Source organism: Cavia porcellus, unplaced genomic scaffold, assembly GCF_034190915.1.
Source record: "Cavia porcellus strain 051 isolate PalLab524CR breed Dunkin Hartley unplaced genomic scaffold, mCavPor4.1 scaffold_1, whole genome shotgun sequence".
Classification (NCBI taxonomy): domain Eukaryota; kingdom Metazoa; phylum Chordata; class Mammalia; order Rodentia; family Caviidae; genus Cavia; species Cavia porcellus.
In genome coordinates, this window is record NW_026947484.1 from 229,065,239 (window position 1) to 229,088,471 (window position 23,233).

General features: G+C 38.0%; 1 protein-coding gene across 13 annotated transcripts in view; it reads right to left on the reverse strand.

Moving 5' to 3' along the window:
• The window catches only part of Birc6 (baculoviral IAP repeat containing 6), a 242,185-nt gene that overhangs the window by 158,495 nt on the left and 60,457 nt on the right, over positions 1-23,233 (reverse strand). For all 13 annotated transcript variants that reach the window (XR_010040847.1, XM_063230115.1, XM_063230081.1 and 10 more), the window contains exons 10-11: positions 20,644-22,035; positions 1,535-1,684 (exon numbers count right to left, since the gene is read on the reverse strand). Coding sequence is in view for 12 of the 13 variants with exons in the window: in XM_063230115.1 (XP_063086185.1) it covers positions 1,535-1,684; positions 20,644-22,035 (1,542 nt within the window). In the remaining variant the exon portion in view is untranslated. The remainder of the gene's footprint in view (positions 1-1,534; positions 1,685-20,643; positions 22,036-23,233) is intronic.

Consider the following 23,233-nt stretch of genomic DNA (forward strand, 5'->3'; position numbering starts at 1 on the left):
TTTTTTTTTTTAATTTTTTTTTTTTGTCTTTTTCCTTTTTATCGGTACCAGGGATCGAACTCGCAACTGGCTGCTTGCAAGGCAGGCGCTTATGCCGCTGAGCTAAACCCCCAGCCCCACTGGATTTAACTCTTAAGTTAATAAGTTCAACAACTGCAGTGACACTAAAATGCAGAACAGTTTATATCAAATCAACAATTAACTTTTACAAATTGATATTTACAAAACAAAATGCTAGACAACAGAAAGCATGTAACATTTGTCCCTTTCTTGTCAATTTAAAAAAAAAATGGGGGGGGGGGGGTAACTGGGGATCAAACTCAAGACTGCGCGCTTGCAAGGCAGGTACTTATGCAGCTGAGCTAAATGCCCAGGCCCCATCAATTTAAAATTTAAAGAATAGTCAAAAACTAATCCGATGGTGTCGGATTGGTATACAAAACTAATACAAAAGATTAAACAGTTTATTTATTATCACTTCTGTGGTAGGTAAGATATATCTAGTAGACATACTATTTTTACAAAGTCACAATGTACTTCAGATAGATTAACTTCTTTTAATATATCCATTCACATTTGTGAAATGTCTAATATTAGACAGAAGTGAGTAGTTGGTTTTCCAATTAACAAAAACATATTTTAAAAGGGCTAAAATATGAAGCATGGTAGGTTTAGAATATTCTCACAAAGAAACAAATAAGACAAAGTTCTACAAATTATAAACTTGTAACTTTTTCTCAAAGTTTAGATACATGACTTAAATACTAACTATTGTTTATCAACAATAACAGCATGGTGTTAATATCCTTTCTTTACAGTATATCCACATCTTCACTCTACCAGTAACATCCAGCACAGTACTGTTTTTATACCAAGTTGCATAGTTAACCTAGAAAACCAACTCCTGATTAATTACAAGTTGGTATATCCCAACTGGGAAGTTATTCTGCCTACAAGGAATCTCTTAGAAATATATCTGATAGGGCTGGGGATTTAGCTCAGCGGCATAAGCACCTGCCTGACAAGCACGAGGTCGTGAGTCCAATCCCCAGTACTGCAAAAAAAAAAAAAAAAAGTATCTGATCATGATGAGGACAGTTGTATACTACTAGAATTAAATAGGTAGAAGGAAAAGAGAGGATGCTAACGTAGTACAGGTCAGTCTGTTCACAAATGATCAGCAGTGTTGAGGCTGAGAAGCTCCAATATACAATGTAGTGAAAGTTGCTATTTATTATATTATTCTACTGGTACTTTAAAATCCCACAGCTACATATGAACTAGTGATCAGTGCTTTTGGTGCAAGAAAAAAATACCAAACGCCCATGTCCATGAATATCAATACCAACTTTAGAAATTATTTCTACCTAGGATATGAGTTTTAATATATTTTTCATTCATGGTTCATTAAATGCTAGATTCAGTAGACAAAATGCAGTAAGTCCCAAGAACAAAATATAGCCACAGTAAGGATTACCTGTGTTTACAAGTATTTACATTTTTTAAAGAGTCATTTAAAAATGTGCTATCATACCTGAAATGCCAGGACTCGAAGGATTTGATAAAGGTTTGGAACCTTCTGAAGTCGGTTCTATTCCTTTAGAGAGAGATCCATCCACTAGAATATCAGCTTCATCAATATCATCACAAGTTCCTCCAATTTGGAGAAAATGAAGCTCACCACCTGTAGTATGTAAAATTCCATCATCACAAATAATAAGAATGAAAAACTTTGGTTAAAATTTTTGACTTATTTTAATATTACTCAATAGGAGGTTAATAGCAACACAAGCACAGTACAATTTATATAAACATTTTGGTTACTATCATCTGATAGGTAAGGCAATCAACGCACTTTATTTTCAAGGTTATAGAAATTTAACTGCCAAGAAACTGCTAAATAAAAGCCAATTTTAGTGAAAAAAAGTGATAAAGGCAAAATTAACACACAAAGCAGGATATTATTTTAAGTGGTTTAACTGATTCATCTAATCTGCACCGAAAACCGTAGAGCCAGACTCTATTACTGTGACTGAAGAAACTGATGAACCAGCTGCCCAGGCATCCTCTATCACAGAAAAATAAGCAACAGCAAACTTAGCAAATATATAAGAAAAATTTCAAAAACATTGTACAACAGTATATTTTAACAAGAATACATTGAGTTATACATCCAGCATTACAGAATGAGGAGAGTAGATAAATCGTTTTCCTGAAAACAAAAACAAAATCAGATCAAAATAACGTGCAATGGAAACATTTCCAAACAAAGATTGCAAACACTTTATGTTAGCTGACCTGTCTTAACAATTAAAAGCAAAGTTCGTTCTTCAAATCAAAGAAAGTAAGGCTGGGGATGTAGATCAGTGATAGAGTGCTTGTGTAGCATGTGTGAGACTCGGGCCTCAATCCCAAGTAATGCAGAAAGAACAGAACAGAACAGAAAGCAACAGCAAATTCTTAGAGGAAAAATAAAGATGGTTAGGCACAATGATCTATGGCGGGAATCCCACACCCCCCCTGCACACACACTAAAGCAGGAGGACTAGCCTGAGCAACATACAAAGACCCTGTCTCAAAACCTTTAAGAAGAAGAAGAAGGAAAAAAAAAAAAAGACTGGCTATCACCAAGGGGGGAAAAAAAGATGATGATAAAGGAGAAAAGGGGAAAAGCAGAAAAGAACACACAGAAATGACAGTGAATAAATATTTCTTCTCATTCTTATATTTTTAGTGGGGCATGGTGGTATATGCCTGCAATCCCAGCATGTGGGAAGCTGAGGTAAGAGATCACCATGGGTTACCAAGACATCCTGGGATCCACAGTGTGTTCAAGGCTAGCTTGACCTATGTAGCAAGACACTGTCTCAAAAAAAAGTTTTATTTAAAAGAAAGCTTTCATAAAATAATTAAAACATTTTTGTCAGGTTGATTACTGTCAAAACTGAAGGATTAAACCAACATTTCTATACATTTTATTAGGATTAAAGTAGTATTTTTAGCCAGGCCTGGTGGTGCATTCCTATAATCCCAGCTCGTGGTTAACAAGGAGGACTGCTGTGAGTTCAAGGTCAGCCTCAATTGCACAGTGAAGCCCTGTCTCAAAAAGACCTTCCCCAAAAGTATTCTTCTAAATTAGACTGCAATAAATTAAATCACTAAGAATACAACATACACACACACACACATACACAGAGAGAGAGAAAGAGAGAGACAGAAAGAGAGTGAGTCATTGAAAAAAAAAGAATACAAGGAAGAGACCAGGCAGTGATTCTCGCTCATTTAAATGGCCAAGTAGGAAGCTCCAAGGGTCTTTTCATCAATGAACCAGTAACTGGAATCCACTGTTTCAGAACCCCGGAACTCGCAACCAAAAACATGGCTAATGACAAGACAGGCACATCTCCAGTAAGACTCCATCTCCCATTGCTTTGCCCTGCTGTAAGGTGGAGAAAGAGGCCCACTTGCCTGCAGGGACTGGAGGACACCCAGGCAGGCAACAGAGATCAGAGCCTCTAAATATTTGGTGTTGCACATCTTGATTGGTCTGGAAGTTCCCGAAGGACCACTGCAGACTCTTGCTATGGCCTTGGCCACTTCCCTAGGAAACATTTTTGCAAACATTTAAAAGGGTCAAACCCCTTTAAGAGTACTGAGAAGAGGGGCCTGGGATTTAGCTCAGTAGCCTAAGCACCTGCCTGGCAAGCTCCGGGTCATGAGTTCAATCCCAAGAGTATTGAGAAGAGCAAAGGGTTTTTTGCCCTTTGTCAGGTCACTCACAGCAGAGACAATAAAATAGAAACAGCAGGGACCGTATAAACAAATGAACTTTCCTTTATGAAAAATAAACTAGAAAAGTCACAGACTGATCAATGACCAACAAGCAAAAATCTGACTGGAAGAATCACACTTTTACAAATATCACACACAATACTTAAGAATGTATCCATCGGAGGCTGGGGACTTAGCTCAGCGGCATAAGCACCTGCCTTGCAAGCAGGCAGTTAGTTGGGAGTTTGATCCCCGGTACCGATCAGACACACACACACACACAAAAAAAGAACGTATCCATCATAATTTAAAAAAAAAAAAAAAAACTTTTTTCTAAAGTACATAAAGAAATAGGAAAGTGCTATAATTTGTAACTAGGTAATCCCCTAAATCTTGTGTGCTCATAGGTGGGACTTTGAGAAGGTGACTGCATTATGCACTCTTGATTTTCATCAGTGGATCAGCCCAGTGTTTACAGCCGTGTTGGAAGACGATGCCTGGTCAGAGGAAGTTACTTGTGGCAGAGTCTAAAAGGGTCTCTTTCCCACTTCGATCTCTGATTCCTCAGGGAAAGTCATGAACTTTTTCTCCTCTGCCATACTGTCCTGCTATACAGCTAGCAGACAAAGGACTGAAACATCTACAAACTGGGCTGAAATAAACGTTGCCTCCATTAAATTGTGGGTGTCAGGTATTGTGTCTCAGTGATAAGAAACCAAGAAAGTAAGACTCAAGGGGGAAAAAAGAGAATTTAACAAAAACTACTCATGAAGAAAATCAGACACTGGAATTCCTAACCATAAATGTTAAATCAACTGCCTTTATACAATCAATTAGCTAATGGAAACAATGTGGAAGGGGGAAAGAGGGAAAACAAATGTGATCACTAAATGTAAGAATAAAGAGATAAATGGAAAACTTCCATAATTAAAATTACATATCAAAGGACAATCAATAAAGTGAAAAGACACAAAATGGCAGAAAATAATTGTAAAACATACATCCAATAAAAGACTTAGCGGAATATAGTGGTGCATGAGAGGGTGTGGCAGGAGGACTGCCACAAACCAGCCTGGTCTACAAACTGAGTTCAAGCTCAGCCTAAAATAGAAAGCAAGACTATCTCAAAAGACCCGGGATTTAATAATATGCCAAGGCAAGAGAACTGACTGCTTTTGAATCTTAGGTCAGCCTGGACTACACAGTCAGTTCAAGGCCCTGCTAAAAACAAAACAAAACCTTGTCTGAAAAAAAGTGGTGGGGGCAAGCTCAGCAGCAGCTCCAGTAAGTGCAAGTCTGAGTTTGATCCCTTTTTGGTACAAAAAAAAAAAAAAAAAAACAGAAAAAGGGAGGGGAAAAAAAGGCAGGTAATTCATGGTTTTACAGTAAGTTCTTAGATACTCCTAATATATTACTCTTTTCTAATGTTACATTCATGTTTAAAGAACTGAGGAATTTAAATGATACAGTAAAAATATTTATTAAAAGCACCCAGTAAAAGAATAACAAAAGAATGTGAAGCCAATAAAAGGTTTTTTTGTTTTTGTTTTGTTTTGGGTCTTCTTGAGACAGTGGTTCACTTTGCATTTCTCAGGTTGGCCTTGAGTTTACCTTCTAGCCCAGGTTGGCCTCGAACTCAGTGATCTTCATTCTTAAGCCTCCAGAACGATTATAGGCATGCGCCAACATGCCCAACTCGAAAGAAATATTTTAATATAAGCAAGCATAAATGCCACATAAAAATCTATCTGGTTCAAGTTTAATAGAAAAAGACTATCCAACTGAAAAACAAAGCAAGATTTGACTATATGCTGCCTATAAAACATCTACTTTACCTTCAAAACTCACACTCTGGTTAAAAGTGAAGGAGTGGGAAAACTGTAGGAAGCAAACAGAAACAAGGCAACTGGAGTTTATTAATATAACATGCAAAATAAACGAAGAATATTTCAAGACAAAAACATTAGTAAGTATAGGGCTGAGGATATAGCTCGGGGGCACAAGCACCTGCCTGGCAAGTGCGAGGTCATGAGTTTGATCCCTGGTACAGAAGAAAATTAAAAACCTTAGTATATCAGGAAGATTCAACAATTATAAAACAGCTTCTCTAATGAAACAGCTCAAGATAAGTGACTCTGATAGATTTAAATGGCAAAGTAAAGAATTCCACAAAAACAGTAGAAGATTTCAATACTTTTTCAACACATTGTTTTCAAGTACATGCAGAACATTCTCTAGGATACAGAATGCTGGCTCATTTAAAGTCTGAATAATAACTGAACATACTAGTACATGCTTATAATCCCAGTACCAAGGAGGGTGAGCCAGCAGAACTGTCTTAAGTTTGATGTCAGCCTGGGCTGTTTACTAGAAGTTCAAGACCAGCCTCAACTATGTAACATGCTAGTTCTGGTTTCAAAACCAAACAACAACATGGTCTAAATAACGTAAGGCCAGCTACCTGGAAGACTAAGGAAGGAAGATCACAATTTTGAGGCCCATCTGGACAACTTAGTGAGACCCTAGCTCAAACTTTAAAAAAGGGGGAGTGGGGCTGGGGCTGTAGTTCAGTGGTAAGGCCCTGAGTTTCAATGCCCAGTATTTTTTTTAAAAAGTCTCAAGTTTTGAAACACTGACATTTATATTATGTTTCTCTGACCACAAAGAAATTAAGAGATTCAAAGCAGAAAGAAATCTTGTAAAAATGCAAAAAAACTTACAAATGACCCATTAGTCAAACAATAAATCACAATGGAAATTAGAATACATTTTGAACTAAAGTAAATTAAAACTGAGACAACAAAACTTACATAAGTCCCAAAATGAGGGGAAGGAAGGAAATAATAATACTGTGGAAATTAATAAAAACAACAAAAGCAAAAATCTTTTAAACCAGAAGTTGGTTGTTTCACAACAAAATCAGTAAAACAAACCTCTAGCTAGACTGAGGGAGGGGCACTTTACAAATTACCATCACAAATGAAAGCAGTGACATCAAGTAACATGTACAGAAATAAAAAAGACTAGGGAATATTATGAAACATTTTAATACCCTAAGTGAAACAGAAACAGACAACCTGAATAACACTCTATAAAATAAACTGAAGTTGTAGTCAAAAATGTTACACAAAAAATACTTCCAGGCCCAAGGGTTTCACTGATTAATTATTCCAAACATTTAAGGAACAAATAAAATAAACTGTATAGAAACAGCACAAAACTTCACCACTTCCCATTTTATTCTATCAGACAAATATTAATTTGCCTGAAAAGAATACAGAATTAAAACTAAAACAAACAAAAGATTACAAGGACCATATAATACTCCTCACAAACACGAATACAAAACATTATAAACAAAATTTTGGCAAATTGAATCCAAAAATACACTATAACCAAGTGGGTTTTACCTGGGATGCAAAGTTATTTTGACATTCTAAAATTAATCAATGTGATTCATTGTATTAAATTAAAATGAAAAACTATGTGATCATCCCAAAAGAAGATTTTACAAGTATTTTAAAAATACAATATACAAATCTATGTGTTCACTTTGATACAGGGGAATGAAACTTCAAACCTACTTTGTCCGCAAGTTCTTGTTCTCTAAAATCGAAGAATGAATTTTAGGAACAGTAGGGTGAAGAGTAGAATATATTTATTGAGAGAAAGAAAGCTTCTATCTGAAGAGAGACAGGAGGGGGTTCCAAGTGGGTTGCCAAGGGTTCTGTCTTTTCCAGGAACTTTTATAGAGTAAAACCATGGTTCAAGGCTGGGGAAGATTGGGAACTCACAAAGCAGATGGGCATAAAGTGGGACATAACTATAGTCAGCCAATAAGATCAATAGTTCAGGTAAAATTTATTACACTAGGGACAAATGGGAAGGCAAATCAACAGTAGGAAGTGGGACGGTGACTCCAGGGTTAGAGGGAACTAATCAGAATACCAGTCCCTAGGATGTATAAGTCTTTATTTTACCCTATGTCTTGAGGTCTGCCTCACGTCAGGCGGTGTCAGTCTCCCCACAGCTGCCAGGTGTTTGCACTGGCTCTGTTGAGGACTTAGCCCTATCTCACTTGCCTTTATTTGTAACTGCAACAACTTCAGCAGCACGTAACAGTACCCAAAACTAATAGAAACTCCTAGAAAACTAACAGTAGAAACAGTAGGAATAATTCCCTCCTAAAATCAGTCAAAAATGAAAGATATTATCACATATACCAATGAGATCATTAAGAACGTTTGAGAGAATTTTTACTCACTCCTTGCATCAATAAACACATAAGCATTGTTGTTGGAGTCATACTCAGTATTTTTACAATTTATAACATGTTTCCTTTTAATTGTAAGCTTTTAATCTTTTTTGTTTTTTAACTTTGTGTAAATGTTTTAAAATACTATTTTTAAACCATTAATGTCAAGTATCATACATATTAATTTCCATCTATATATTACACTGATTTATATTTTATCTGAGTTCTATCTTCTCATTGAAGTTTTCCTTTTTATTCTAAATGTATCTGTATCAAACAAAATACCAATTCAACTTTGATTTTTAACTCATCTCTAAAAAAAGAAATTCCCGAATTTCTTCATACCTTTTGTAAAGTTTCATATGTCTATTTCTAAATTTTTAATCAAAGATAGCCTTGTTAAATCTACTTGCAGCACATTGTTAACCCTACTTAAAATTAATTTAAAATGAATGTGGTGATAGAGGCCTAGAATTATAGTAACTCAGGAGGCTGAGGAGGAAGATCCCAAATTTCAGCCTTTCCTAGGCATTTTAGCAAGGCCCTGTCTCAAAATTTAAAGGGCTGAAGATGTAGTTCAGCGATAGACCTATCGCCTCGCATGCACATGCCTTAGAGGGGCATCCCCAGTAACGAGGAATTTTAATCTAAAACATGTATTATCTGGCCTAGTTCACAACTGTGGAATGGTTCAAAAGATGAGAGATTACTCAGAGTCAATGTCCAATTCAAACTCTAAGAAAGCTCATAGGGTGCCCTGAACCAAAACTTCTGTGGCTTTTTATTACTTTCTGTGATACACGCGTAAAGACAAAAGAAGGGTAACATGTACACAGAAATTCATGTACGGGACAAGGAAGGTCCGGGTGATCTGTTACCTAACTGACCTTAAGGGTCAATCTAAGTAGTAAATTAGAGTACAGGAAGAAGGAGTGTCAGAGCCATTCATTCCTTAAGGCAGTGTGTTTTGATCCTACTTAAGATTTGTCACCCTGCAGGCTCTAACCATCCATTCCAAGAGGTTTCTGATATGGGTCTCCAAAAGTCCCTTAACTCTGCATATCCTTCTCATACATACTTCTGACCAATGCCCCCACAATAATTCGTGGGTTTATTTTTAAGAAGATTAAATAATTTTCCATAAAGAAGCCCTATGCTTTTGAAAATACCAAGACAGTGCTACATCCAGGAGTCACATGCTTTTTAAAAAAAAAAAAATCACACAAATGCGTGCTACTTACTATTATTGAAAGAGTTTTGGCCCAGACAGGACACTGTAGCCAGTGAAGCCTCAGACAGAACCAAGGAGTCCTATCCCTACCCCTAGGAATTTACCTATGGTGCCAAAAGAATACCAATGGGCTACTTGTGCATCCCTAATGCCCCTCAGGCACCACCCCCAACCTAAGCTACATGTATGCCCCCACTCCACATGTTCCACAGAGAGATCGCCGACCCCAGGAGGAGATGCCACACCCCAGGGGATCAGAGGTGTCTCTCTCCCACATTCTCAAAATAAAGGTCATTTATATTTCATACTTACCTTTTCAGCCACCGCCGGTCCCCCACAGTTCTATCATATGGTTACCTGACAGGGAATGGCAGATGAGAGACTCCTGGGGCTTTCTCAGCTTGAGTCCCCTGCCATTCAGGACCAGGACCAGACTGCATCCTACATTAATTCCTCATTTCTACACTCGGGAGCTGTAAACTTGTCACTGCCGGTTCACAAACAACACCAACCCAATTTACTACAGGTGAGCAACTCCCGGAGATTGCTGCTGAGCCAGGACCCAGGCAGGTTTTCTCCCCTTTTCCATGGGTTCGCGTGACACTCTCATGTCCTTAGATAGCCCAAGGCAGGGTCTTTCTGGGCCAACCTGTGTCTACACTAGGAGACTCTCACATTCTTTAGGTTCAGATAGCCCAAGGCAGTCTTCCTGGCCCAGCCTACGTCCACACTGAAAGACTCTCACGTCCTTCAGAGCTTTTTAAGTTATCACGGGCAAGAGTTTTTACTAAACACACGAGAAATCCACTCGTATATTGGTGACAGCCAATTATTATGAGCTTTTGGAACCATAAAATACTGATCAGTCTAGAGTAAAAAGTGACGACTTTAAACTTAGTAGACCTTGGTCCGCTGCCTCATCTGGCTATAACTCCATGGGCTAGACCCCACACCAGATTTTATCTTGGGGACCACTTCCTGTCCCCCCCCCCCAAAAAAAAACCATACCTATCTATGGTTTATCACACTGACAAGAAGTTTACAAAACTCTCTATCTTTAAGTCTTTGTTTTGGATCGCTCTTCCAGGATCCCTTCCCCTCCCTACACTTAAAGAGAAAATAGTGTCTTTCTTTGCAGCCTTTCGGAGCTTTCTCAGCATCCCCTTTGTTGCCTTGCCACTTTCCCTCCCCGGCACCAACCCATTCCCCACCGAGAGGGGAGGTGCACCCAAACAGTGTTGAGAGATATATATGTGCAGCTACTTTAAGCTCTCAATCGCTCCAGCCCAAAAAGTGTTGAGAGATACGCACAAGGCTGCTTTAGGCTTTAAGCTTTCACGCTGCGCCCCAACTCCGCACGATATCTCGGCTCTCATGCTGTACTCCAGGTCCACCCAGGTCCACCCAGGTTCGGCTCTAATGCCGCGCCCTAATCCGCAAGGCCCTGCGAGCAGCTGCGGCTTCATGTGGTGGCTCAGCCCCCCCGCAGGGTCGCAGTGTGTAAGGTCCCTGCTGAGTCCCAACTCTGCCTCCCAGCTCAGTGCCCCCATGTGCCTGCTGCACCGCCGACCTGCCTGCGTGCATTTCTGGGGAAATGACAGTTCCAGGCCCCCCCCACCCCGCGCATGCGTTAAGTCCTGACACTTGCCCCACCTTCACTCTGCATGCACCGCCCCCATGCTGGGCGTGCTCTGCACACGCCCCGGACCAGTCCCCACCCCCAAGCTCAAGCGCAATTCTGTCTGCTGGCACAGACACAGCCAACAAATAACTCATTATATTGCTAATCTGAGGCTGTTCGTGTTTTCAGATATAAAGTTCAGATTGTTTCTGCTGCCTTTTGTTGTGTTCCAGCCATGACAAATGTTTTCTTTCAGATCCAGATATACGCTTAAAAATGTACAATCTAGATGTTTAACAACTAAAATTAAAAATAAATATACATTCCTTTTGCTGGGAACCACTAGCTCTTTTCCAAGACAAGGGTTATATGATGCACGCAAAACAACAAAACTGACACTGCAGCAGAAGCCAAACTTAAACCTTTCCCCAGCCTGTCTGCCCTAGCTCAGCCCTCCACCGAGCCATAATTAACTATATTCAACTGACATTAAATGACACCGTAGCTGATTTCTCTCCTAAATAAAAAGATGAAAAAAATTAATTAAACAGACCATCCTCCAAAAATCAGATGGCATTAGACATTTTAATAACATAAACTGATACTTATATATATGACATAAAGACATGTCAGTTCCTAAAATTCTCTGGACCTGTCCTCCTTATAAGAAGCCATTACTAAAGTTATAAATACCCTGTTGATTATATTTGACTCCTGCATACTTACTTGTAACACCTCGAGTTCGGAGACAGGTAAACCGACACAAGGTGGAGCTGCCTGGCCCCCCTGCCATGGACCATGCCTCAAATGCAGCAGAAGACACTGGGCAAGATAGTGCCCCATCCTGGCGTTCTTTGAGACCTTACTCCAGGGCTACTAGACTGTCCTAGCCACCAGAGAGTGGGTAAGCCATCCTAACTTCTAGCCCTCACAGGAAATGCCAACACTGCCAGAATCATCGAGGACAGATCTGCTTACACTTGCTGCCGAAGACTGACAGGGCTCAGAGCCAACAACAGCCCCCTTTATGGGTGTCCGTCTCACAGTCCAAGTCCCACTAAAAGTCTCAGGTAAGACATTCTCTATACTTATGGACATAGAGGCCAATATACAGAGTTCTTCCTGAATTTCCAGGTTGCTATAGTAAGTCCTCGATCTCTAAGGGTATTAAAGGTCAACCTATGCCATTTACAAACAGGGTCTATTTCGTGCAGGTTCCAGACTGCTTCTCCCCAGTCCACCCAGTGGTGCCAAATCTTCCCTCCACCACTCACTCTACAGTCCTAAATCTTAAAAATGCTTTTATTTCCTTGTGTTTATACAGGCTGACTTAGACACACTGAGCCCTCAAGAGTTTATACCTGTTATTACTAGTAAACCTCTCTTCCATGATATTAGACCACCTCCTTCCATTCTTATTCACCAATTTCTCAGACCACCCTGGTCAAGACTGGCAGATAAAGATGACAATATGTAATCCAGTAACTAGTGATTTCCTGCTGTTTATTTTTTTTCTGAAATTTTGTATAACTTGTACCCTTTTTCTGTTTTTTTTTTTTCTCTTTTTCTCCTTAATTAAAAAAAAAAAAAGACTGGCAGATAAATTTTGTCTTAACACTTTGTTTATACTTTTTCAGGATACATAAAAGCCTTTCCCACAACCAGAACTGCTGATATACTTGCTAAAATCCTGTTACAGCAAATCATTCCAAAGACTACAACCAGGTTACAGTGACCCATACCTGATATTCTTGCCAACCTCGACAGTGATCAAAGTTGCTAGACTGCCATCCTGGTTTCACATCACTCAGGCCCTAGATCTCACCATCCTTTTGCCTACTCATCTCTGCCTCACCAAGGCCTCACAGCCACGACTCTCAGGCTGTCATGTTTTGTTATCCAATTTGGTTTCTAATTTCTTATTTCTTTTTACGGCCCGACTCTTGACAGTCTTTCCTAAAGACTCCCACATCATGCATAAGATCATCTTTATAACATTCTATGTGACAACTGTCTCAGCTCTCTCTACCCTCAGCTGTTTGGTTAAACGTGACATCCCTAAAAGCCTAGGCCCTTACTTTCCCTATACTGATACAGCCACCACCCCCTAATTTTTTTCAACTCCTGGACCAGAGACAAGTTTTACCCACCTACCCTCTTAACTTTTACCCTTTCACATGGGGGAGTAATCACCTCTCATACCTTCACTCCTCCTACCCTCACACTTATTTTTCAGAATTCTCCCTTACTGTGGCAATGATTCTACCACAACATGGTCCTGATATAATGACATATCCAAATCAAAAGCACCTTCCCTTTAGCGCACCTGGGTCCTTAAATATGACAGTGCCATGCCTCCTCATAACATCTTGTCTCTTTGTTTTTCCAGTCTAACATACGTGCATTCACCAGTGAAGTTGTCTTGGCTAAAACAACTGGCATCAGCTTCTACCTGGGCATCAACCGTCATCCCGTCCACTCCCCTAAACCCCAGTACAGTGACCCCTACCAGCAGGAAGCAGTAAAGAGAGAAATCTTTGCTCCTTTTCATAATAATAATCATAAGACGGGATATGAAAGAGTTTTGGTCCAGACAAGGCACTGCAGCTGGTGAAGCCTCAGACGGAACCAAGGAGTCCTATCTCCCCCACCCCTAGGAATTTACCTATGGCTCTATCTTCCCCACCCCTAGGAATTTACCTATGTTGCCAAAAGAATACCAATGGGCTACTTGTGCATCCCTAATGCCCCTCAGGCACCACCCCCAACCTAAGCTACATGTATGCCCCCATTCCAAGTGTTCCACGGAGAGATTGGGGGGGGATATGCCACGCCCCAGGGGTTCAGGGGTGTCTCCCTTCACATTCTCAAAATAAAGGTCATTTATATTTCATACTTCTTATCTTTTCAGCTGCTGCTGGTCCCCCACAGTTCTATCAATTATGAAGCAGAATCATTTCCTTACCCTTACCTATTATTAATAATTTTCAAAGTAGCTAAGTTCTCAGCATTTTTATGTCTTTAATCATCTGGTTAAACTTCCTATTACAGGAGCAGAGGAAGAGGGAAGCTGAATAAGATTCTCTAACAATCTCTTTCCTTAGACACCAATTTGAACAGTGGAAACTGTAGAACTCAGTTCTACTAGTGCAAACTGGAGAGGTTTCTTAAGGGCATATTTTCTTTTCTTCTTTTATTCATTTGCTCTGTTCTTAATCATATAATCATGTTAAGATGCTATAACTTCATTATACCTTATTATAGTCAAAGATGTTTTTGTAAGCCTCATGGTAACCATAAAGCCAAAATCTATCACAAAACAAATAAAATAAGTAAGAAATAAAAAAGCCTTACTAGAGTAATTCATTTCATCACCAGGGCAGACTATATAAAGAGGGAGAAAGAAAGGAACTACAACAAAACTAGAAATGGGTTACATAAAAACTATAGCAAGACTTTATCAAATGACCTTGAATTTAAGTGACTAATTCTCCACCTAAAAGTCACAAAGCGATTAAAAAAATAAATAAATAAAAACTATATGTTGTTTACAAGAAATGCACTTCACTACACACAGACTGAAAGGTTTTCCTCCAATAGAAGCCAGAACAAAACAGGAGTCACATTCTACCAAAAATTAAAATGGACTTAATGTCAAAAGAAAAGAAACAAGGAAGATCATTATACAATGATGAAAGGGGTCAATTCAGTAAGAGAAAAATAACAACTATATAATGGCTACTGAGCACACATTTTTCTCATCAGTACACAAAATATTCTCCAGGAGAGATCATATGATAAACCACAAAACAAGTTTCAACAAATTTTTAACACACTGAAATCACATCAAGGATCTTTTATTCCTTGCAAAAAAGCTAGAAATCAGAAGCCAAAAAAAAAATTTTTTTAAAGCTTTGGAAACAATACAAAATATACGAAAAATAATTTATTTTAAATAATAAGCGGATCCAGAAGAAATGTGGAAAATTTAAATACTTCTTCAAACAAAAGTGGAGATACAACAGACCTAATCTAGGAGATCTAGCAATAGAACTGAGGGAAGTTTATAATAACCAACATTCACATCAAAAAAGTAGAAAAATCTCTGATAAGCAACCTATCACTGCATCTCAAAGAACCAGAAAAACAAGAACTAGATCCAAAATTACTGAAAGGAAAAAAACAGTGACGGTCATAGCAAAAATAAACGAAAGACTAAAAGAACGATACAAAGCAGGTCACGGCAGCAGGTCACACAGCATATCCCTATAATCCCAGTACACTGGGAGGCTGAGGAACACAAGTTCACCTACGCAAACTGCTGCTCAAAATAAAAGTAATACAAGAGCTGGAGACACAACTCTGTAAGAAAGCTCTGGATTCAATCCCCTGTACTGCAAAAATAGAGAGGAGTAGGGAGAAAAGCTAGGCATAGTGACACGTGCCTATAATCCCAGATACTTAGGAGGCTGAAGCAGAAGAATCACAAGTCTGATGCCAGTCTGGGCAACTTAGTCACACCATGCCACAAAATAAAATTTTAGAAGATTAGAGGTCATGTTCAGCATTTCCGTATTCAAATTGAAAAAAAGGAAGTAAAAGGAAGAAAAAGGAAGAGGAGGGAAGGGAAAAGGAGGGAAGGGGAGGGGCAGGGGGAGGGGAATAGAAGGGAGAACAAAGACAATCACAGGCCACTCTCCTTGATGAACACACACACATACAAATCCTAAACAAAATATTACCAAATCCAATGCATTTAAAAGATTATTTACCAGGTATGGTGAAGCAGAAAAATCCCAAGTTCAAGCCCAGCCCAAGCTTCTTAGCAAGACTTTTATCAACATTTAAAATATATAGTTTAGTGCAAATAGCTTATGGGTTAATTCCCAACACCATAAAAAGAAAAAATGTTCCTTATGAGCAAAGGATCTGACTTCAAGAAAATAAAGACAATTCAAAATTCACAACTGACACACATTAATTGGCTGCTGTAGTGTATGCTCGTAATTCCAGCTATTCAGAAAGCTGAAACAGGACAGTTTCAAGTTTGAAGACGAGCTGGACTACTCAGTGAGACTTGTCACAAAATTTTAAAAGGACTGTGACAACAACTCCGTGACAGAGTGCCCATGCTTTGATACTCAGTGGGGGAGTGGATATCAATAAATACGACACACCATATAAACTGAATAAAGCACAAAAATGCTTATTTCAAATAAGACACAAAACATCTAATACAATTCAACAAACCATCATGATAAAAATACTGAACAAATCAGACACACAAGGAATACACCTCAAGATAATAAAAGCCATTTAAACAATAAGCCAACAGCTAACATTAGGTTGAGTAGAGGAAGGCAGAAATCTTTGCATCTACATCTGGAACAAGACAAGGATGTCCATTTTTTGTTGTTGTTGTTTTGTTTTGTTTTTCAGTTTTGTCACTTTTATTCAATTTAGTAGCCACAGCAGATAATCTAGAGAAAGAAATAAAGGGGCATCCAAATTGAAAGAAAAAAAAGTCAAATCATCATTTGCAGAAGACATTTTCTTGTATATCAAAAGACTCGGAACCTACATTTAGGCTGGATGTGGTGGCACACACCTGTAATTCCAGAACTCAGGAGGCTGAGGCAGGAGGACCAATGCAACTGAGGCCAACCTGGGCTATAAAGTGAGTTCAAAGCCAGCCTGAACTGTAGAGTGCAACCCTGTCTCAAAAAGAAATAAGAAAAGAAAAAGAAAAAGAAGGAAAGGAAAGGTAGAACAAAAGGCTGAATTCAGCAAAGTTGCAGGATATAAAAATCAACACACAAAATCAACAGCTTTACCATATATCAATACCAAGGATGCAGAAACAGAAATCAAGTAAGCAATCCGATCTATAAAAGCTACCAAAAAAATTAATAAGATACATAAAAATAAATTTAACCAAGGAAGTGAAAAACCTGGCCTGGTGGTCCACATCTGTAATCCCCGCACTCAGAACTTGATGCAGGAGGACTGCTAGAACTTTGAGGACAGCCTGAGCTGGCTAACAAGCTAAAGGACAGCCTGGACTACAAACTGTCTGTCTCCAAAAAAACAAAACCCATCAACAAAAAGGTGGACGCTGTCTACAACTAAATTATATAGGAACCACTGTTAAAAGAAATCAAAGAAAACACAAAAAACGAGAACATCCCATGTCTGTGAACTAGAAAAATCAATACTGTTAAAATGTCCACACTATTCACAGTTATTTACAAATTCAGTACAATCCCTACCGAAGTACTAACTGCATTCTTCACACAACTAGAAATTATATAAAACCACTAAACCCTTAAATAGCCAATGTCATTTTTGGACCAAAAGAACAAACCAGGAAAGCATTACGCTACCTGTAGGAAACGCTACAAGCTATAACAATCAAAAGCAGTACAGTATTAGCATAAAAGCAGACACAAACCAGTGGAAGAGAACAGAGAGTCTAACAAACTCATGCATTTATGCATGCATGCAAAACTTGAGTTTTGACAAAGGTAATACAAACACACACTGAAGAAAGGACAGTCTTCAATACAGCTGGGAAAACTGTATATCCACATGCAAAAGAATGAAACTAGACCCATTATCACTCACTAGTTACAAAGATCAACTGAAAATGGATTAAAAGTTTTAATGTAAGACTTGGAACTATGAAACTACTCAAAGAAAACAGAGTAGCAGGATATACAACTCAGTCGTATAAGGGCCAGCAAACAAGACAGGACTCCAAAAGCACAGGGAGAAAAGCAAAAACATACAAAAGGGATTATACATCAAACTCTAACACTTTTGCACAGCAAAACAATCAACTGAATGCAGAAACCACATACAGAAAATACAAATGTATATATCTGACAAGGGGACGACATCTAGAATACAGTACATAAGGGATTCTGAAAATGCAATGATAAGAAAAGTATAAGGAAATTTTACAATGTGCAATAAATCTAAATAGACATGCTCTATTTAGAAGATATGCTATTGGCCAACAGGGACATTTTAAAAATACTCAATAGCACTAATCATCATGGAAATGCAAATGACTACAATGAGGTTTCACCTTACCCCCAGTAAGAATGACTAATATCAAAAAGACTAAAGACAGAAGTACTGGTAAGGATGTGGAAGGAAGAGATCCCTGGCAGACTGTTGGTAGGTATATCAATTACAGTATTACTAACATTTACAGAAAACAGCATGGAAGTTCCTAAGAAATTTAAAAATACAACTACCACTGGCCCAGCAATCTTACTGCCAAGAAAGAGTCAAAAGAAAATGAAATCAGAATGTTGAAAAGACATCCACACTCACATATTCATTGCAGTACTACTGATAATGGCCAAGAAATAGAATCAGCCTAAGTGTTCATCAACTGATGAACGCAGTCATAAAAGAAGAATGCAGCCTTCTTGCTTTTCACAACATGGATGGAACTAGACACCATTATGTTAAGTGAATTAAGCCAGAAAGATAAACACTACCTGATTTGAAGAGTTTATTTCACAGACATTGATTTAAACGGTGGTTACTAGAAGTTAGAAAAAAAGAGTACAGGCACTCTATGGCATATTAGTGCATAATACGGGACCTTTACGTAACCGTTGTATACCATACACTTTAAAAAGGAACAATTCTGCATGTTTTCACCACAATGAAACAATAAGTACTTAAGGAGATAAATATGCTTAACCTAAATTAAACATTATACAATGTATATATGTACTAAGCATTATACCTCATTGTGTAAAGTATAATAGTTTAGCATTCACATTATTTTTCTATCAGTTAAATTTAAAAATCTCTATCATATGATTACTTCCTAGCACTTCTTATTGCCCAAACTCTAACAATACATCATTCATCTATTTTAAATATTATTCTTTAAATATTTAACATGCTTTAAATCACTAGAGCCTTACTGTATTTCTGGGAAATACTAATGTCTAATAAAGATATGCTTTGGAGTCAGCTCACTCAAACCTAACTTCACTTCAGATGATTTATGACAAATTAAACTTTTAATTAATTGAAATTTAATTTCAAATTAAAGGCTGCAAAATAATTCAAGAATATGTGCTAGGTATAGTGGTGCATACCTATAGTCCCAGCACTTGGGAGGCTGAGGTAGGAGGATAGCTGTGAGTTTGATGCCAGCCTGAGCTCACAGTGAGTCCAAGGCAAACAAAACAAAACAATTCTTTAGTTTCTGTCACATTCCAGAAGTTTAGGTTAAGTAGTTTAACCACTTTCTTTACCCCAACATCATTCAGGCAGTGCATTTGTTTACATACTGTCCCAACCGTTACTCATCAGTGTCATTTCAGTCAATTTTTGTATTGAATAAATCTGATAAAATTGTTATGTGTTTCCTGTTATATTATCTTTTTAAAAATAATAAGGAAAAAATACGTAATTGTTGGTCATTCTTTATTTAAAGAATTCTTAAGTGGTTAAAGCACTCTAGAGATGGACTTCCCAGGTTTCCTAGTTCTTCCCAGAACCTAGTTCTGCAATTTATAAAGCTCTATGACTTAGGGAAACTATTTAACTGCTCCTTCCCCCAGTTCCCTTATCTGAAAAGTAAGGATAATAAAAGTACATGCATGAAACATGATGTGATGACTAAACTAAATTACCTAATACACCATAGTTGCTTCTGGTTGCTCTGAAAGTCTGAATTTCTAATTCATGGCTTCATTACTCTAAACTATTGCTCTAAAGTATTCATTACAGAACCTGTAGTATTATAGATAGCTAAGTTAGGTAGAAATAAAGTGGACAGTCAGACAGGGCTGGGCCCTTGAGGAAGTCAAGGCTAGTTCTACACAATCCTGTAAGGGATGATGGGAGGCTTGGGATTACTGGTATTGCCCTATTGGTATTTCCCATTATTTCACTATGGTTGGGCCAGCCTCTCTCTCTCACCTACTAAGACTAAAAGACTAAACTGCTAAGACTAAAGAAAAGGCCAAGACTATAGATTATCAACCTAAATTAAGGATGCCACCTACCCTTGCTACCACTAGATCAATATTAGCTAAGTAACTGTAACTGCAATCTTATTGGTTGATAACTTTGACACACACTGTATCCACCTCATGATTTTGCTCTATAAAACTTCCTTTGAGAGATGGGCTCTTTGATAACCCACTCAAGATCCCTTCTGTCTCTCAGGAACTATTCCTATTGTCCAAACCTATTTCTCATTCCTTTTCAACAATAAATTTTCCTACTCTTAACATCCACTGTTTCTTAGAATTTGTTCTTCACCTTTGGGGAACACAAATTCCATGTATTTGACATCTAACATTTCCTCTGTATCAGTAGCACGTGCCCATAATACTTATACACAGTAAGCTGAGGCAGGAAGATCCCACAGGTTCAATGTCAACCTGAGCTATGCAGTGACTTCAAGGACAGGAACTACATCACACACATAATGAGACCCTATCTCAAAAACAAACAATAAATCTTAAAGGGATGAGTATGCAGCTCAGCACTAAAATGTTTGTCTACTAGGTAGGAGGTGAGATTTGATCCCCAAGATGGGAACTAGGGGGAATCAAATCTAACCTCCTGCATACTGATATATGTTTAAAAACAATAGAAAGATTATCTCATTATTCTTTAAAAACTCATCTCCAACTATATGGCTCGAAACTTCACACTGAATATACATATAATGCCATATGCAGGGACTTTAGAAGATCCGTAGCAAAGAATCTAAGAACTTACCTTTGGTGCATGCACACAGTCTATCTGTGCCAGAGCAATAAATGACAGAAACAAATGTGTCCTGTTCTTCAGTGCCCTCCTTTTTGGGAGGTTCTACTTTGGCCAAAATTTCAAAGTTTGAAAGATCTAATATTTTTACATATCCTCCCTGAGTGGTTATTACCAGATGTCCAAGAGTAGAAATATCAGACTTTTTTTCTCTCTCAATGCCATTCTTTGAAGTTAACTGCATTTCTTCAACAGGCTCCTCACAGTCATCTTCTCGATTATCTAATATATCTGGTGGAAGCAAAATGAGTGAGGTAATTGTGTCCTGGGGGTCTTTGATATGTTGGATTTTTATTGGCTCCTCTTCTAAAGTTACTATTCGCGTAGCATAATTCATTTTATAAAGTACTAAATATCCTCCACTAACATTCCTCTGCTCAGGTTGAATTATCAAAGGGGTCTGTACATCTGCTGGTGATTCGTGTTGGATTACACTAATATTTGCACCATTCACTACAGCAAGGTTTGATTCCAGTTCAGCTTTCCGTCTATTACATAGTGCAGAGTTTAATTTATTTAAATTATTCAAGGCCTCTACTTGATTTATTGCACTCAAGGATTCGACAGGGCATGTCCGCAGTCCTACCAACAAGTGAATTCCATCAGCACAAGGAGTTATTGAGTCTACACAGAGATTTTCCTCTTCCGCAAACTTTGGCAGTCGCAAACACTGAACCAAAGTTCCAGGCTTGGGAAACACAGAATTCCACTTCTCAGAATCTGGAGAGGTAAGGCTGGCTGCTGCATCTGCAAATTGCTGAATGTAAGTCACAGGAGGATCCTGCAACAACAACTGTTCCTGATTATCCAGCTCCATTTCAATAATCTGTGGAACTGTAAAACCATCATCATGCAAACTTTTACTCATAATATTGTTCATCTGTGAAAAGATTTTTCCTGCTTTCTCATCAGATTCTTTGATGCTATAAAGTAGTAAAACAGGTAAAGTCCTCCTTACCAGAGGAGAATTTAGTTCTGAATTAGTGCAGGATTCATTGTCAGTCGACCCTTGTTCTGATATACTTTCACCCTGAGTTCTGTTTAAACCATCCAGTGACCTGTGAGAATTACTACTAATGGGTGAAGTAGCAGGGGATTTATATGTTAATAAACCTCCAGCTAATAAACATGGAAAGGGAATGTTGTGTTGTTCCTGATGCTTTTCCTTCGCCTTTTCACTCTTAGAGTTTAAGCAAGGATTTGCCCCAAGTTCTTCAAGATCTTTGACAGTATCCTCAAGCACGTTTGCAACAATCTCCCACTGAAGTTTTTCTGGCTGTTGGAGAATGCTGAGCGCTGTTATATCAAGGCTTACTTCCATGGCTTCCTTCTGTGATGTATGCCCTTTGAAAAGTAACAACATTTATTAGACAATAGCCTTGTTAATGTAAAAGGTCTCTAGCTTAATTTTTTTAACTTATTTAATTAGTACACTATAGTAGAAGTATTTTAAAACAACCAAATCGGAGATGAACCTGCTCACAAACTCTAAAGGTCAAGGAACTCAAAATTATTCTCAATTTAGAATATATTCCCGTAGGAATTAGGGACCAAAGTGCTATTAAAAACATAAGCAACTGCCAAGCATAGGCACAGTGGAACAAGCCTATACTCCCAGATGATCCAAGAGGATCAAAAGTTTGAGGCCAGGGTGGAAACTTAGCTAGACTCATTCTCAAAATAATGGAACAAAATGAGCTGATGATTTAAGTCAGCGACAGAATGGCCTTGGGTTTGATCTCTAGTACCACACACATCCACACCCACATCTCTACGCTCACACACAAAGACCTAAAGAGTAATTCTTATTAATTCATTACTTAAAATCAAGACTTAATAACAGGATTTTTCCACTTTAGTTCTGAAAAAAAAGGCATGCAATATTATTTATGCAACCTGAAAAATAACCAAGACATATTATCCCAACTTCTGCCCACCACTTAGAAGTGAAAGCACCATTTTTTCTCTAACCTCACCATGCTGATTATCAGATTTCTACAGAAGGCAAATTAATCCTGAGTTCAGAAACCAAATAAAAATCAGAAAAGAAAATAGTCTCAGTTTTTCACATAAGTGTCTTCTGCAGCATTTCTAATTTTAATTTAAAGGAACACATCTATATTACTTTATCCCTTATTCAACTTTTTTATATTGTGTTTCTTCAAGCTGACCCTCCATCAGTAGTATAAAAGTCACTTCTGAGACTTAATCTTCCAAATGCGATCTCATAGAGACAGAACCCTAGAAGAGATGTTACATAACCTCTCAAATCAATTATAATCTCTTGACTCTGACTGAAAATTCTTTCAACCAATCTGTTTCTCAGTAGCATAAAACAATGATCAGCAATCACTTAAAGGGAGTAGCAATAACTTAAAGAGCAATTTTAAGTGATTATGGAAACAAAAAAATAAAAATTGCCTTCACAATTTGATGCAAACAATAAAAAAGAGTAAGGCAAATAAATATAAAACTCAAGGTGATTACATGAAGGTTACAGAACAAAAAAAAAAAAAAAAAAAAACAAATAACAGATCCTTTC